This window comes from Lynx canadensis, chromosome C1 (assembly GCF_007474595.2).
Source record: "Lynx canadensis isolate LIC74 chromosome C1, mLynCan4.pri.v2, whole genome shotgun sequence".
Taxonomy (NCBI): domain Eukaryota; kingdom Metazoa; phylum Chordata; class Mammalia; order Carnivora; family Felidae; genus Lynx; species Lynx canadensis.
In genome coordinates, this window is record NC_044310.1 from 16,710,586 (window position 1) to 16,726,405 (window position 15,820).

Below are 15,820 nucleotides of genomic sequence, written 5' to 3' on the forward strand. Positions count from 1 at the left end.
GGCATCCCCCGCCTTCTCTTAACCTGTGTAACTCTCCCCTCTTCCTCAGCCACGGCACATACAAACCGCTCTGAGCGGCCTCCCCGGACCCGACCCCCCCATCCCGCCCTGGCTTCAGGGCCCCATCTGTGTTTGCACAGCGCTCCCTTACCTGGCCGCACCGTGATGGCCGTTTCCTTCTCTCCCCAATAGTATAGCAGGAACATCTGGAGACCAGAAAGTGTGTCTGACACTCACTGCTGCCCCCCAACACCAGCACGCTGCCCAGCACATAGAAGACACTAGATACATATTTGCACAATAAACACATGAGTTAAATGAGATGATGAGGACCCCAGGCTCTGGCCCAAGAGGTGACTCTTCCGGTAGCCACTTCAGGCACTGTTTTAGGTGCTGGGGATACACAAGTAAGCAAACCACATATCCCTACCCTTGTGGAACTTACACTCTGGTGAAGGGACAGGGAACAACAACAACAAAAAAACACAGGTAATAAATGAGAAAAGCGCATGGTGTCCTAGAGACGAAAAAGCACTAGAACAAAAGGCAAAGTAGAACAGGGCGATGGATCCAGAGTTGCAGGGTCAAGGCTGCCTTTTCAAACAGGGCAGTCAGAGTTGGCCTCAAGAAGGTTTCAGGTGAGCAAAGACACGAACAAGCTAGGGGCATGAGCTGCGTGGATATACCTGAGGGAAGGGCCTCCCAGGCAGAAGGAACAGTCAGTGCAAAGGCCCTGAGGCTGGAATGTGCCTGGCAGGTTTCAGGAACAGCCAGGAGGTTAGTGTGACTGGAGCAGAGTGAGGAGGCAGGAGGGGCAGGTATGAGGGGTTGCAACATGCAGATTCTTGTCCGCCATTGCAGGGCCTTGGTTTTTATTCTGAGTGAAATAGGGAACCTCTAGGAGGGTCTGAACCAAAGACTGACGTGCTCTGAGTTACAGTTTTGACAGGACCTCTCTAGCTGCTATGTGGAGAATGGACTGAGGGGGCTGGAGGGTGCCAAGCAGGACAGAAGCAGGGAGACCTGAGAGGTGGCTGTTGGAATAATCCAGGGAAGATATGTGGTGCCTAGACCAGAGTGGAAGCAGTTGGCGGTTGGATTCTGACATTTTCCAAAAAGTAGATGCACTAGATTTCCTGCAGGATTGGATGTGTGGAGCGTGCAAGAAAGAGCCGAGTCGAGCAGTTGTAGATATTAAGCCTCTGGGTAACAGTCAATTTAAAGGAAAAGTTCCTGAGCTTAAAAAATCATTTTAGACATAAATGTAAAAAATAATTAAACCATTAAAATTTCCAGAAGACAATTTCGGTAACTATGTAATGGATATGTGGATAGAAAAGGACTTTCAGGGCACCTGGGTGGCTCAGTCAGTTGAGCATCTGACTCCTGATTTCCGCTCAGCTCATGATCCCAGGGTCATGGGATCGAGCCCCGCTTAACATTCTCTCTCTTTCTCTGCCCCACTCCCCTGCTTGCACACTCTCTCTCTAAAATAAATAACATGAAAAAAATTATAAAAAGAAAAGGACTTTCTAAGCATAAAAGCAATGGAAAGCTCTCAAAAAAAAAAAAAAAAGCAAATTTAGCTACACCAAAATAAAAAATTCACCTGTAGATTAAAAATAAAAGTCATAAATTACATCACCCCCTCCTCTTCCCCAAGTAATAAAATCATGGTTGTAGATATAGCTAAATGCATACAGTATGCCCAGGAATTGTTTTCATGCGGTACATATATTTGTTCATTTAATCCTTATAACTGCCAACTTTGAGCATGAGGGAATTGAGGCCCAGAGAGGTCACAAAGCAGCTCAGGGCCAGAACGGAGGTCCACACTCCTCACCACACCGTGCTGTCCACACCTGACTAAATGTGGACTAAGGTGGACGAAGCTGGACGAAGGTGGCTCACATGCTTCGTCACCTGGAGCCATGTGGAAGCCTCACTATTTAGAGTGTGAGTGGGTAACAAGGAAACAGGTGACAGCAGGGATTTATTTTTAAAATAGAGCCCAGGATTTGTTCATGGATCAACATGTTCTAAAGCTCAGACTCCTGCTCCCTGAATCTAAAAAGGACTTTGTTTTTTTCAAAGCCCTGCCAGCCTTGGGGTCCCACCCCCCCCCCACCCCGGCAACCGTGTGTCGCCGGGACAGAGGAGGAAGCTGAGGCCCGGAGATGTGTGTGACTGGCTTGAAGTCACCCTCACCGGCTCATGTGTTCCCTCGTCCAGCAGGTGCTGAGTGAGGACCAAGGTCCATGGTACCTGGATGTGGACCAGAGGGACCAACCTGGTTTCTCTTCCCTGCTCTACCACTGGCCAGCTGTGTGACCTTGGGAAAGCCATCGAACCTCTCTGAACCTTGGCATCTTTATATGGGAAGTAGCAAGAATGATGCTTCTTTCACAGAATTGTGAGGATTAAATGAATTAATGGATATTAAAGTGCTTCCTAATAATATTTAATAATAGCCAACTCTTCTCTATAGCAGGTAACAATTATTCGGCGCTTTCTATTTGCCAACTACGATACTTAGCCCCTTAAAAAGATTCTCGTTTAACCCTTGCAGTCCCCTTATGAGGTAGGTGCTATTTATGATCTCCGTTTTATATGTGAAAAAAAAGTGAGGCACAGAGAGGTTAAGTAACTTGCCAAAGGGCACACAGCTGTATCAATACAGTGGTTGATCCTCCGTTCAAACTCATAACGCAGCTTTTTTGTGACTATTATTACTGGCAGATCCAGAACTCAGACCTGGTCTCTGAATGTCTGGTTCTTCCTCCTTCCACTTGAATTTCCCATTTGGGTCCAGGACAGCAGGTCCTGACAGTCATAAGTCATCCAGACAGCAGACCAGTATTTTCTGAAGACTCTGACTGCAGAGATCCTTATCCAACTTCAGTTCAGCAAATACCTGTCCTGGGAGCCAGGCCTTGAATAATCACCTTCCATTCCAGGAGACAGGATGGGGAAGCAACCGGAAGAAAATAGTAGGCTGGCAGTTACAAGTGTCAACTCACAGCCAGACGACCTGGATTCAGCCCCCAACGGGCTGTCGCCTTGGGCAGGCCATCTAAACTTTCTTATGCCTCAATGTCCGCATCCAAACAATGGGGATAATATTAGGTTGGACCCAATGAAATTGCCATGTTTGTAGGTCGTAAACAGCCAAATACTAACAATTTCATACGGCTCAGCCTAATAATAGCATTTACCTGGCAAAGTTGTCAGGAGGATTAATTGGATAGACGCCTGTAAAGTACCCAGAACGGGGCCCAGTGCCTGGTGAATCCACACTGAACCGTGAGTAGATTGTGTTATTAATGGTGAGATGAAACCAAAGGGTCACAGAAGCAGAGACAGTTTTACTCAGAGCCATACAATCAATAAGCGTTTATTAAGCATCTACTGAATGCTCCTTCACTTGTGTACTGTAGAGAAAACATTCTAGAGCGAGGGCTCGTAATTGGGGGTTCACAAACCCCAAGAGCTTCAAGGCCCGGTGAGCATTCCAAAATTGTATGCTGGGTATGGGAGTGTGACACACACGTGAATAATTTTCCAAGGAGCAGATCCATACCTTTTCTCAAAGGTATTCATGACCGCAAACAGGTGGAAAGAGAAAAAAAAGGACATTTCAATAGGTAATGCTATTATTTTTTCAGTAAGCATTTCTCGAGCCTGCTCTATGGGTCAGGCTCTGGCATTTAGCATGAGCTAGACAGACATGACCCCTGTCCCCCTGAGGGAGAGAGGGTAAAGCGAGCCCTCACAGGCAGCAGAGTGTTCCAGAAAGGGGTGGCAGGAAGCTGTAGACATGCATACCCGGCAGACCCCATAAAAGAGGAGAGCCATACAGATGTCACGGCCATAGGAGTGGGTGCAGAGACAGGGCTTCGGGAACCTGAAGAGAAAGCATGGATCTCCACTAGAAGGATCCAGGCAGCCTTCACGGAGGAGGTGGCATTTGATCTAGACACACAGAGGAAGAGAAGTGCATTCCTGGTGGAGGTAACCACATGAACAAAAGCACAGAGTACAGAAATGATCAGGTGTGTGGGACCTCTGGGTAAATACTTCCTTTTTGCTGTAGAGGATCAGGGAGCTGAAGCTGGAGCCCAACCCAGAGAGTTTGGAAGACCAGATGAAGGCACTTGCCTTTGTTCTGTAAGCAATAGAGAGCCCTCCTGACCAACACTCCTGGCCAAGGCTTGGGGATGGCATGTGATCGGCTGACAGTGCCCAAGTCAGCTTTGAGCTCCTGCTCTACTTCTCCTTAGCTCCCTGAGCTGACCCATTCCTGTCCTCCCTCCACAGCTGGCCTGGCGGAAAGGGCTTCCCCCAGTTCTGTCGGAGGGAGGTTGAAAGTCAGTCACCAAGAACCACAGGCCAGGCTCAGAGTTTGAGCAAGAAAGGGAGCATCTCCCAGGAGCTGATGTCCCCAGTCTGAGAAGGGCTGACTTAGAGAAGGGGTCATGGCTGAACAGTCCAGGAGGAGGAGAAGGCATGGACCAGATCTGGTTGGATTGCATCTGGGAGGCCACGGGCATGATGATTAAGAGTAGTGGCCCTTGGCTCAAATCTGACAGGCCTGGATTCAAGTCCTGGCTATACCATTTTCTAGCTGTGTGGCCTCGGTAGATTACTTAGGCTCTCTGAGCTGCAGTTCCCTCATGCATGAAATGAAAATAGTGATCCTTTCCTCCAAGAGTTGTTGGGTGCAGAAAATGAGATAATCCATATAAAGAGCCTGCCCAGTGCTGCCCAGTCCTAACAAAGGGTTAGGGTAATGGCAGCTGCTGTCATTCTTTTATCTCTGTCACATGGATTCTGCTCAGCTCTATAGACACTGAGTGTATATTCCATGTAGAACTTTATGCATTATTCTAGGGGAGAGAAAAACGAGGAAAGACCATGCACCCACCCACCCCCTCCACCCAGGCTCCCACAGTTATAGGTGGTGGTTCTTAATTTCTTTTGGGGTCTCAGGCTTCTCTGAGTCAGCTGAAAATTTTGGATCCTATGGCCAGAAAAACACAAATATGCGTACACGTGTGTATATAAAATTATAAAACAGAAAAATCTAAACTCAGGGATGGATTTGGGGAGAACTTCAACTTTCACAATATTTATTTCCATAATTTTTAGACTATAAATAAAGAGTATGAGTCACTTTTCTAATTCAAAATGGTAATAATAGGGGTGCCTGGATAGCCCAGTTGGTTAAGCGTCCCACTCTTGATTTTAGCTCAGGTTATGATCTCACAGTTGTGGGTTCGAGCCCCACGTTGAGCCCCACTCTGGGCATGGAGCCATGGAGCCAGTAAGATTCTCCTCTCTTTCCTTCTCTCTGTCTCTGCCCCTCTCCCCCACTTGTGCTCTCTCTCTAAAATAAATAAATACATACATACATGCATACATGCATTCCATTTGGGAGGTTACCAGACTCCCCTGTCCCACCAAACTCATCCTGGGTCTGTCAAGTGGTTCACAGACCCAAATTAAGAAACCTTCACCTAAAGCGCCAGACAGGGACCCCTGGCTGGCTCAGTTGGTAAAACATGTAATTCTTGATCTCGGGGTTGTGAGTTTGAGCCCCATGTTGAGTGTGGAGATTACTTAAAAATAAAATCTTAATAAATAAATAAATAAATAAATAAATAAATACGTTAATTAGTTAATTAAAGGGCTAGACAAACACCTACATAAATAATCCAAAAAACAGCTAATGTATTAGAACAGTAGTTGGCAAACTTTTCTGTAATGGACCAGAGAGTAAAAATACCATAGGGTCTCTATTGTTAACTACTCAACTTGGTCGCTGTAGCTGAAAGCAGCGCCAGGCAAAGGAATGCACACAGCTATGTTCCAATAAAACTTTATTTACAAAACGGTCAGTGGGCCAGTTTGCCAACCTGTGTGTTAGAGGTTCCAATTTTAGATTCCTGGAATATCTGCAACAGAAACAGAGTGATCAACTAACATGTCCAAGGTCACACAGCTGAGCAGCATTGATGCCCCCATTCACCAACCAGCCAAGCCTTACTATGGTCCAGGGACTCCAGCTCTCTCCTCCTAGAGTTGCTGCCTCCAAAGTCGCTGCCCCTGGGGCAATGGAGAATGTGGGCAGGTTGCTGGGGAAGCCAGAGGGAGGCCTGGGCAGCAAGAAGACGAGTTATCTGGGAGGGAGAATATGGGATTGATCACCTTTCCCTTCCTTCCAAGTGTTTTGTTGGCTCAGTGCTAGGATCAGAATTAGGTCTTTGATATCCAAGTTACATCCTTAATTTCTGCATCACATAAAAAAGTACATCCAAATCAAGAATCAAATTAATATGCCCCATGTCCAGCCACATGCTGATCACCAGGAAATTTGAGATCCGGCGTGGTTTAAGACTAACTAGTGGGAGACCTGGGAAGTGGGCCGAGTGATGGGTCCTCCGACCCTAGTGAGTAGGCAGCCCCTCCAGGCTCTGGGGCCTGCCTGGGAGAGCTGAGGCAGCCAGGAAGTTCCCTGAAGGGAGGGGATGCTTAAATTAAGCCTTAAAAGACAGGGAAGGCTCCTTAGCAGCTGCCCAAGAACATGGACTCCTGCCTCCTCTTTCTGTATATCTTCCAAATCTCTCTCTTCCTTCTTGACTTCCTCTTCCTTTTCTTTGCACCCCCTGATTCTCTAACACAAGAGAGACAAACCTATCTATCCTTTTATGCCCACACCCATAGTAGACATTGCTAAACAACCCTGACAGTCTTTTAGCTCCTTCAGGAAGACATTACGAATCAATTAGAGTTGGAACAAGAGCTAGAACCTATTTGCTCTCTCTGCCGAGCTCTCTGTTCTCCTCACCCTTCTACTCAGCTCAGTGCCCATCTGCTCACCGAGACTCAGAGAGGTCAAGTAACCTGCAAAGGGTTTCCCAGTTCCTATGGGGCCATATGGGAGTGTATTTCCCTCTACAGAGGGACTAACTGTAGCCTTTCCATTTGTCCGCATCTTGATTCTGTGCATGTGACCAAGCCTGGTCTTGTCCCCCAGTGACCCCAGGCATGAAGATCTACATCGACCCTTTCACCTATGAGGACCCCAATGAGGCAGTGCGGGAGTTTGCCAAGGAAATTGACATCTCCTGTGTCAAAATTGAGCAGGTGATTGGAGCAGGTAGGTGGTGAGTGCTCTCCCAGGTACCATGGCCTCAGCCATGAGGGGGGAGTACTCTAGGGGCAGAGGGGAGCATGTGGGGTAGGAGCCTCAGAGGACCCTCCAAGGCCTGAAGGTTCAGAATAGCCAAGGTGGAAAAGCCCTCAAGGGTCATCCAGGAAAACTACCTCATCGATAGATGAGGAAACTGAGGCACAGGGCTGGGAAGGAGCTTGCATATCATGTCAGAGATCGAGCTAGGTCTAGAACCCAATTCGCTGGACTCGGTCTAGTGCTGTGTCCTTCCTGTCCCTCTCTCCATCCCCCCAGGTTCCCCTACAGCCTTACCCCATACCCAGCCAAATACCATGGGGCAGCTGTGGAGAGTTTACTGAGACCTTAGGGGCCCCCACATGCTACAAAGGGGTTCTTTGTCAAGAGGATGAGCTGACCACTGGGGAGAAAAAGTTCATTCAGGACCCAGGAATAGAGGTTACAGGGAGTGGGAAGGTGACATTTCCAGCTGGCAAGTGACATCCTGCCTTTCTTGGTGTGTGTGTCCCAGGGGAGTTTGGTGAGGTATGCAGTGGCCACCTAAAACTGCCAGGCAAGAGAGAGATCTTTGTGGCCATCAAGACGCTCAAGTCAGGCTATACTGAGAAGCAGCGCCGGGACTTCCTGAGCGAGGCCTCCATCATGGGCCAGTTCGACCACCCCAACGTCATCCACCTGGAGGGTGTTGTCACCAAGAGCACGCCTGTGATGATCATCACTGAGTTCATGGAGAATGGCTCCCTGGACTCCTTCCTCCGGGTAGGGAAAGCCAAGAGTTCCAGGGGCCCATGGGTGGGGAGGAAAAGGAGTGGTGGATATAACTTCATGTTGTCAGAGCCTGACGGGGTCTTGGGGAAAACCTGTGTCAGGAGGGGCTCGTATGCTGCCTCTTTCCATCCTGTTACCAGTGGCAGACATTGCTAATGACCCCAGAACTCTGTCCCCGTGAACCAGGTAGCAGTCTCAGAATCCTTTCAATCTAGGAAACCACAACCAGTCCGTCAAAGTTAGCACGAAGCCTGAAATCCGTTATCATCTATGCTTTTAGCCAACCTTCTCATTATGCAGGAGAGAAAAGTGAGGTTCAAAGATGGGTACGGTTTGCCCAGGATTACCTAGGGGGTCAGGGTGAGAGCCAGGACTGGAACCAGGTCTCTTGAACCCTAGTCCAGGATTTTCACCAGATTTTGGATTTCTCCAAAGCCATATGGGCTAGTGGGAGGAGTCCAGAGCACAAGGCCAAGAGAGGAGAGTTTTCAGACGCCCCAGAAGATCACAGTTAACCAGCTAGACAAAAAGCATAGAAACGTGCTGCTAGACTAGTTGCCATTTAACAAACGTTTTTAAGCACCTCCTATGTGCCATGCACATACCTCTGTGCGCCTTCTTATTTAACTCAGACAGCCCTGGGAGATGGATATAACTTATCCCCATTTAATACACAGATGAAGAAACAGACTCAAGAGGTTAGGTCACTTGTCCAAGGTTGCACGGCCAGCAAAGGGCAGAGCCAGAGTCAAACCAGCTGCATCTACTCCAAAGCCCATGTTCTTTCCCCCACCGTGAAATTGGCCTCTCATGGGCCTCTCTCAGACCCCCAAGCATCTGAATTCTTCCCACAGGGAGCATGAGGCCAGGGTAGCAGGGTCCTGCTCTGGTTTCCTGTTGTGCCGATGATCCAGAGCTCTGATTGATGCCCTCCCATTCCCTGTGTTTTCTCCACTTCTCCCAAAGCAAAATGATGGGCAGTTCACAGTCATCCAGCTGGTGGGCATGCTCCGGGGCATCGCGGCTGGCATGAAGTACCTGGCAGACATGAACTACGTCCACCGCGACCTGGCCGCCCGCAACATCCTCGTCAACAGCAACCTGGTCTGCAAGGTGTCTGACTTTGGGCTCTCACGCTTTCTGGAGGATGATACCTCAGACCCCACCTACACCAGCGCACTGGTAAGATGGAGGCAGAGAACAGCGGGGTCATGGTGCCAGGAAAGAGGACATAGGTGTCCATCTCTCCCTACAACACCTTTTCCCTGACACCTGCTCATGCCAAGCACTGTGCCGGACCCAAGAGACATAGAGGCATAAATCACAGTTTCTGCCCTCTTGGAGCTCACAGGCTGGCAGGGGACACAGATGTGCAGAGAAACATGGGGTAACAGAGCTCTAAGTCAGGACACCAGTCTTGGGAGGCCCAGGAAGGCTTGCTCAGACGGGGTGAGATGTGAGCTGCAAGCTGAAGGGCCAGTAAAAGTTTGTCAGATGCCATGTTCTCAAGCCAAGCTGTGACTGGAACACAGACCCTAAGAGGGGAGGCGGTGGGCAGTGAGACTGGAGAGGCAGGCAGGGCTGATTTTGGAGACCTGGAATGCCTAAACTCAGGACTGTCCCCTGCTGAAGAGTTTTAAACAGAAAGGAGCAAGACGAAGCCCCTGCCCAAAGAACTCAGAATCTATAGCATAAGAAGAGGCAAGCACACAGGCAAATGATTTCAGTACTGCTCTGTATGACAAGTGCCTCCCTGACAGAGATCGAGGACCCAGTTGGAGGATTAAAAAGAGGGAGCAACTCCTTGGCACTTGGGACTTAGGGAGAGACTTTCAGAGATACTTAAAGGATAAGAAGGGGTTTTCAGACAGCAGAGTGAGGAAAGGCGTTTCATGCAGAGGGAACAGCACGTGCAAATTCTCAAGGCCTAAAGTAGCATGGTGAGTTTGAGAAAGAACGAGGGGCTTCGTGTGACTGGTACGCACAGGGCACAGGGTGAGGAATAGTGAGAGCAGAGACCACATGGATCAGCCTCTCACCCATTAACTTTCCTCATTGTGTTCCCCAGGGTGGGAAGATCCCCATCCGCTGGACGGCCCCAGAAGCCATCCAGTACCGGAAGTTCACCTCAGCCAGTGACGTGTGGAGCTATGGTATCGTCATGTGGGAGGTGATGTCCTACGGGGAACGGCCCTACTGGGACATGACCAACCAGGATGTGAGTATCCAAGGGGGCTGGGCAGAGCCTCTGTGGCCAGCCAGATGGGAGGGGAAGATCCAGAATTCCTGGCCTTTTTCTGATCTCCCAGGGAATGGGAGCAAGGTCTCTGAGATACCCGGCCAAGGCAGCTCCCAGCCCAATGGTGGCTGATTCAGATGTCTACACAGGACCCTGGACTCTCCAGAGGTCAAGAGCAGGAAAGACCTACACATCCACAATTCAGCAAATCTTCAAGATGCCTTCACTTTGTGGTCGGCCCTGAGTGAGACTATCTCAGGTGTTTTCCACATAACTGGGGGACAGGACGCTTATTCCAGGAACAAGATGTTGTCATCAGGAACTTTATGATCAGCTGTTAAATGGGAGAAGGCAGGTGTCAAGTCCTGTAGGTGTTGAGGCAAGGGCAGCATGAACAAAATCAGGAAGTCTTCACAGGACAGGTGGGATGCTCACAGTAGTAGGACTTGGAGATATGAGGACTTCAAATGGGAACGATAACCTGTGCAAAGGTCCCGAGGTGGGAACTGAGGGATCATATTGGGGATCGGTAGAGAGGAAAGATGGTCAGAAAGGTTGATAAGGTTCAATAATGGGGTGTTTGAAAATCAAGCCAGCAAATTCTGATCTGCAACAACACAAAACGGGAAGGACTTGAAGAAGCTTCTTGATCATGGAGGGTGACTCACGGTCCAGCTAGGGAAAATGATTCTGGGCCTAGTGGCAGGACAGATTGGAGAGAGGGGGTAGGCACCCAGGTTGCAGGTCAGACTGAGGCCATAGACGGTGGGAACTCAGGTGAGGCCCGTCCTTGGGGCTGTATCCAGGAGGTGAAAGCAGTTGCCATGGCAACCAAATAGGTCTTTCCTGCAATACAGAGTGGGGGGTGGAAAGACAGGACAGGTTAGAAGCAGATGCTCTTACCCCACCCACCCCACCAACTCTGCCCCTGTGTTGTTTCCAGGTAATCAATGCCATAGAGCAGGACTATCGGCTGCCGCCACCCATGGACTGCCCAAGCGCCCTACATCAGCTCATGCTAGACTGCTGGCAGAAGGACCGAAACCACCGGCCTAAGTTTGGCCAGATCGTCAACACGCTGGACAAGATGATCCGAAACCCCAACAGCCTCAAAGCCATGGCACCCCTCTCCTCCGGGTACGGCTCTGGTCTGGCCCCACTCCGTCCTCCCAGTATATCTCCACCCCACCCCCAGCCAGCCCTTCCTGTCTCCAAATCTCCAATCCCTCAAGCTCCACCTGCCTCGGGCAGATGATCTACACTGCAGCTTGGGGTCAGGGAAGGCCAGCACTAATGTTCACTGGGCATTTGCCCTGCCTTGGGGGTGTGGAGGAGCCCAGGACACAGAAAAGGAGAAGGAAGCGGTAAAGGTGGTAAAGGAAGCACTTTTTTTTTTTTAATATTTATTTATTTTTGAGAGAGAGAGAGAGAGAGCACAAGCATGGGGGGGCAGAGAGAGAGACAGAGACACAGAATCCAAAGCAGGCTCCAGGTTCTGAGCTGTCAGCACAGAGCCCAACACGGGGCCCTAACTCTTGAACCCCAAGAACGTGACCTGAGCTGAAGTCGGCCGCTTCACCGACTGAGCCACCCAGGCGCCCCAGGAAGCACTTTTTAAAGCATGGTCAGACAGGACAGCATTGAAGAAAAATTACCAGAATCTTGGTTGGTAGACATATTCACTGGTCACCAGGTTTCCTTCCTAGCTACCCTCACGCTCAAACCTAGACCCTCTCACTTACATTTGCAGCCTCCCCAACCCAGCCACGCACGTGCACACACACACACACACGCATACCATGGCCCACACCCAGGTCACCATCCCTGAATCAGAGAGACTGTCAGCTCCAGTGATCCGGGGCTTGTCTTCTCCTGGGGGCCCAGGGCATGCTCCATCAGACCTGAGGTCACCACTGCCTTGCTTGGGTGGCGGTCCCAGACCCCTGTCTCTCCTGGCCTTGTATGCTCTTTCTCTCCAGGACACTATCACACAGGGTTTCTGAGGGGTGTCCAGCCAGGTGTCTTCAGGATCCAGGGCTGGCTGTATCCAGAGACTCTTTGGGCCCAAGTCCTTCACCTGCCAAGTTTTTGTGTCCAAAAATTTGTGTTTGCGTCTGCCTGTCGATCCCCACCGTGGCCCTGCGTCAGCTACTCCTGACTCTCCGGATAAAATCACTCTGAGCTTTTAACCCCGTGAGAGTCATTTCACTCTCGCGAGTGCCACCAGCCTCGTCTGGACGTTGGAGGTGCAGCCCATAGCTTCCTACAGCACACCCAGCGTGGAGAAGGATGGAGGAAATACGGAATAGTAGCACACTTAGTCCTGCACACTTAGACTCCTTCCTCCTGCAAATAGGAGGCTTGGAGAAGCGTCTCCCTCCTCACTGTGGTGGTCCAGCCTTTCAGAGGTCCCCACAGAGGCTTCCCTGGGTTTTCCAGGTGGCCTCAGCGTGGAGTCCTGCACACACACTCACTCTCACATAGCCACACATATACGTGTGCTCATTTACATAGGTGCAAATTCACATCCACTCTCACACAGAAATACTCGCGTACATATACATTCATTCACCTTTGTTCACGCAGATGGATACACAGGTGCAGGTACGCAGCCCACGGTGTGCCCACGCCCATGCTTACCCCCACCCCCCCTCCCAGCTCATGCCCTGACCATCTCTGTTGCCCACCCCACCCCCAGAATCAACCTGCCGCTGCTGGACCGCACGATCCCCGACTACACCAGCTTTAACACCGTGGATGAGTGGCTGGAAGCCATCAAGATGGGGCAGTACAAGGAGAGCTTCGCCAATGCCGGCTTCACCTCCTTCGACGTCGTGTCGCAGATGATGATGGAGTAAGTGCCCGGCTGCCTCCACCCACCATCATCAATACCCCTCCCCACCCATCCCACTAAGTAGGGGGCTCTGGAGGGTGAGGGACACACAGTGTCCAGTAGGGATGTGTGGGACAAGATGGCCAGCTTGGGGTCATATTCAGAACACCACCCGGGTCTGCCTGTGACCATGGGCCAATCAGAACCTCCCTCAGCCCCAGTTTTCTTCTGTAAACGGGAGATTGGTAGGACGATCAAAGGGATATAAAGTGAGCGGGCGCTTCATAAGTGCAAGTTCCCTCCTCCCTCCCCGTAGCAGGGGAGACCAGTGCCCCCTGAGTGTCCTGACTCCCAGTCACGCGCTCCTTCCACCCCCAGCCCATCACTCCTGCTCCAGACATCCACCCACTCACCCCCCTCCCTTGCTCTCTTCAGCAGGACACCCCTGGAGAAGCCCAGACAGCTCTCTACCTGGCCCAAAGTCCCCTCCATCCCCACATTTCCTAACGCACATGCTTCTCTCCTAAAGGGACATTCTCCGGGTTGGGGTCACCTTGGCTGGCCACCAGAAAAAAATCCTGAACAGTATCCAGGTGATGCGGGCACAGATGAACCAGATCCAGTCTGTGGAGGTTTGACATTCATCCGCCTCGGCTCACCTCTTCCTCCAGCCCCCCCCACTCCGCCCCACACGCCAGCCCCCTGGTTCTCCGTCCACGTCCACCGCAGGGTCAGCCACCTGCCAGGAGGCCACGGGCAGCAGGAAGAACCGAGCAGCGCTCCAGCCACGAGACGTCACCAAGAATATGTGCAACTCAGATGATGGAAAAAAGGGAACGGGGACAAAAGAAAATAGATCCAGGGAGGGGGCGGGAAATACAAGGAATATTTTTTAAAGAGGATTCTCATAAGGAAAGTGATCATTGTTCTTAGGGGAAAAAAAGAAAAGAAAAGAAAAAAAAAAAAAAAAAGGGCTTGGGAGATCCACGCGATTTGTCCCAATTGGAGACCAAAAGCAGTTTCTCTCCAACTCCCTCTGGGAAGGCGACCTGGCCAGAGCCAAGAAACACTTTCAGGAAAACCAATGTGAAGGGGGAGACAGGGGCCACCCTTCTCTCCTGTCCCTGGGCTGTTCTTCCAGGCCTCACTCAACAGCCACACGGCAGGCAGACGGGGCAGGCGGGCGGCCAGGCAGCCGCCACGAGAACCACTCGGGGAAACTCCACTCCCGCCGCCACTGGGCGAACAGAAGAATTTTTCTGTCTTTGGAGAATATTTTAGAAACTCCAATGAAAAAGACTTGTTTCTCCTGTCGGCTCATGGGGCCGAAAGGGGGCTGTTGTCTTCCTCGGTCGGGGAGACCACGGGGACACCGGCAAGGTCAACCTTCCTGAGGATGCATAGCCCTGCCTGCAGGCCCGATGCTGCAGTGACGACTGCCACTGAGAAGGATTGCTCCTGCATTTGGGTTTGTTTACAGCAATTCGTGGACTCGGGGGTATTTTGGTCAGGGGTGGATTTGGTTTGGGGGGTTTGTTTGTTGGGTTTTTTTTTTTTTTTAATGACAATGAAGTGACACTTTGACATTTCCTACCTTTTGAGGACTTGATCCTTCTCCAAGAAGAAGGTGCTTTCTGCTTACTGACTTAGGCAATACACCAAGGGCGAGATTTTATATGCACATTTCTGGATTTTTTATATGGTTTTCATTGACACTCTTCCCTCCTCCCCCTGCAGAGAGTTCCCCCCTGCTGCCAGGCCTCACCAAAGCCAACTGCCACGGGGCCATCTGGGCCGTTCAGAGACCAAGTGAGATTTGGGAGGATGAGGGGCCAAGGTGGAGGGGCACCCCACCCAGGACTGTTTTTGAAAGCACCAGATTGAGAAAGAAGTGAGCCCTAGGGCTGCAGAATCACACGACTTTGCCCACTTCTCCACCCGCCCTCTGCCCCAGTCTGTCCAGTACTTTCTAGACAAATAGGCCCCTTCGAGGTTCCTGAGTGCCCTCGGATGGCCAGAACCCAGTTTCGCCTCTGGGAGCCTAGACTGGGCCCCAGATCATTCACTGTGATATCCCAGCCCTCCAGAGTGTCACCCTCAGAGATGTGTGCAGGCGCTCCTTCCCTCCACTGGGGGGAAAGCGTATGGTTTCTCTCCCACCCCCTCCCCCCACCCCCAGCCCAGACCTTCACCCAGGTCTGAAGGTCTTGGCCGTGGGAAAACCATCAGCCACGAGGTCTGGCTACAAACTCCCTCCTGTGAGCAAATGCAGGCACTTGAGCAGAACAATCGGTTAGTGAACTGAATGGAAATAAACACTTTAGTTATAAAATGACCCCTGTTCTCTGTAAGTTCCAAGAGAGACTCTGGCACCCTGGGGCATGTCAAGTGACCCATGATGCTCTTTTAAGGGATGCTTCCTTCCCCGGGGTTCTAGAAGGCCCAGGGCTGAGAAAACACATGGAGGACACCAAAGGTCCACGTGGCCTTTCTGGCTCTGGCTTGTCAAAAGCACAGGCAACAGAAGAAGCAAGTTGGAAGTGGCTCGGAATTCATGTTCAATGCCCTGCAAATCAGGATGAGCCGCTTCGGGAGGCATCAGGAGCAGGAGGTTGACAGGGGTGCACTCGGTTCTCCTGGGCCAAAGGAAGGGGGTCCGGGTGTTAGGTAAGCTGTGATAGTGGTAGTGCGAGGGTCCTGGGGTAGCCATGGGTCCCCAGTCAAAGCCACAGGTAAGATCCCCTTATCCTGGTCAACACCAATCTCTGTGCAAATGGGCTCCTACTTC

The 15,820-nt window shown here is 50.8% G+C and overlaps 1 protein-coding gene across 2 annotated transcripts in view; it reads left to right on the top strand.

The window, feature by feature from the left end:
- Positions 1-13,742, top strand: part of EPHB2 (EPH receptor B2) — a 124,613-nt gene extending 110,871 nt beyond the window's left edge. For both annotated transcript variants that reach the window (XM_030327133.1, XM_030327134.1), the window contains exons 9-15: positions 7,037-7,159; positions 7,704-7,951; positions 8,927-9,142; positions 10,029-10,178; positions 11,143-11,336; positions 12,898-13,053; positions 13,562-13,742. In XM_030327133.1, coding sequence (XP_030182993.1) covers positions 7,037-7,159; positions 7,704-7,951; positions 8,927-9,142; positions 10,029-10,178; positions 11,143-11,336; positions 12,898-13,053; positions 13,562-13,670 — 1,196 coding nt within the window. In that variant the 3' untranslated portion in view covers positions 13,671-13,742. The remainder of the gene's footprint in view (positions 1-7,036; positions 7,160-7,703; positions 7,952-8,926; positions 9,143-10,028; positions 10,179-11,142; positions 11,337-12,897; positions 13,054-13,561) is intronic.
- The last annotated feature ends 2,078 nt before the right edge of the window (positions 13,743-15,820 follow it).